The sequence below is a fragment of the Aplysia californica genome, unplaced genomic scaffold (assembly GCF_000002075.1).
Source record: "Aplysia californica isolate F4 #8 unplaced genomic scaffold, AplCal3.0 scaffold00500, whole genome shotgun sequence".
Lineage (NCBI taxonomy): Eukaryota > Metazoa > Mollusca > Gastropoda > Aplysiida > Aplysiidae > Aplysia > Aplysia californica.
The window spans coordinates 221820-223206 of record NW_004797770.1 but is presented as its reverse complement, the minus strand read 5'-3'; the positions used below and the strand labels follow the sequence as shown (position 1 = coordinate 223206).

At 38.9% G+C, this 1387-nt stretch overlaps 1 protein-coding gene across 1 annotated transcript in view; it reads right to left on the bottom strand.

Annotated features, from left to right (window-relative positions):
• LOC101860519 (glutathione S-transferase omega-1) overlaps positions 1-1253 on the bottom strand; it is an 8007-nt gene extending 6754 nt beyond the window's left edge. The window contains exon 1 of the mRNA XM_005105893.3: positions 989-1253. Within this exon, the coding sequence (XP_005105950.1) occupies positions 989-1013 (25 nt within the window). The 5' untranslated portion in view covers positions 1014-1253. The remainder of the gene's footprint in view (positions 1-988) is intronic.
• Between the last annotated feature and the right edge of the window lie 134 nt (positions 1254-1387).

Sequence of the window (1387 nt, the reverse complement as noted above, 5' to 3'; positions counted from 1 at the left end):
CACACACACACACACACTGACCCACACACTTCTCAATAGACAGTAGTTGAAAATTTGAGAACTAAGATACAAGCTATAGATCTAAATCTAGTGTTATTCATCAGTCACATTAAGAATCGCCCAAGGGCGCATTACTCTCAAAACCTGGTAGATGTTTTAGAGAGAAAATAACAGGAGGCTAGCACAAATTAATCATATTGGCTGCCCGGCTATTGAAAATTTGAAGAGTTGTAAATGGTGCTGTGACGCCATTTTATCGCACTGCGTACATGCCATCGAGCACTCAGTGAATACTGCTGTGACTGTAAAAAAATAGTGAATAGCTTATTGATTACTGAATTTTGTAGATGGTCTTTTATGTAAGGAGGAAAAAAACAGTTATCCGAATAGCACGAATAGTGGCTACACTCTTCGACCAGTCGATCAAGTTTCGTTTTTTAACATCCTCAGTTCAAATGAACTATAGAATATTATTATCAATTCATCCCCCCCCCCTTTCTTCGCCTTTTCTCGTTTAATTTATTGAAATGAATGCGTTTTACGTGCAAGGTCATGATCGATTAAAACTATGTGCACACCGCTCCAAAAAAAGTGAACTGAGCAGAAATAGTGCCAGTGGCACATTTAGTGATAAGAGCCACATAAAATTAGAGTTCACTACTAGCATTGTCTTTTAAATTTGTGAAATACCACCTGAGCAAAGAAAGAAGTTTTAAAGTATATTCACTTCTGACTTCTTGAAACAAAAACGCAGTCAAAGTTATGGGTAGAGTGAAGGGCTAGTACTACCAGAACAATTTTGATTGCAAAACTAAATAAACCAAATTGAAAGATAATAATATTTGTGACAAACGGACAAATAGAATAGATGGATTTACAGAATAAAGTGCTAAGTGACCGGCAAACAAATATTTTAGATACTCAGCGACAGGCAAACAAAAACATAGTTAGCTAAAATGTTAATGCCCTCTATGTCTAGTCTACGTACCGACTCTTGAACTTTTCACATCCATGGCTAATGATGAAAAATGGCTCTGAACAGAAACGGTATTCTCTTTGCTGGTCTTTTTCAGTGCACGTACACCTGAACGAGCAATGTTGAATAAGGCGAAGGGACGGTTGGCTTTATATACTGCAGATGGAAAATCACCTCAAGGACAGACGACCTTGACAAGCAAAGATAGTTCTTAAACCCACTTTTAATACACAGTCAAACAGGGCCAAGTCAGGCAGCGAGCTGAATGAGGCAGCAGTTTTCCCGCCTGCCCAAAACAGCGCATCAAGTCGTACGCAAGCATACCTTTGAAAACACTGATAACACACACACACACACACACACACACACACACACACACACACACACACACACACACACACACACAAAACA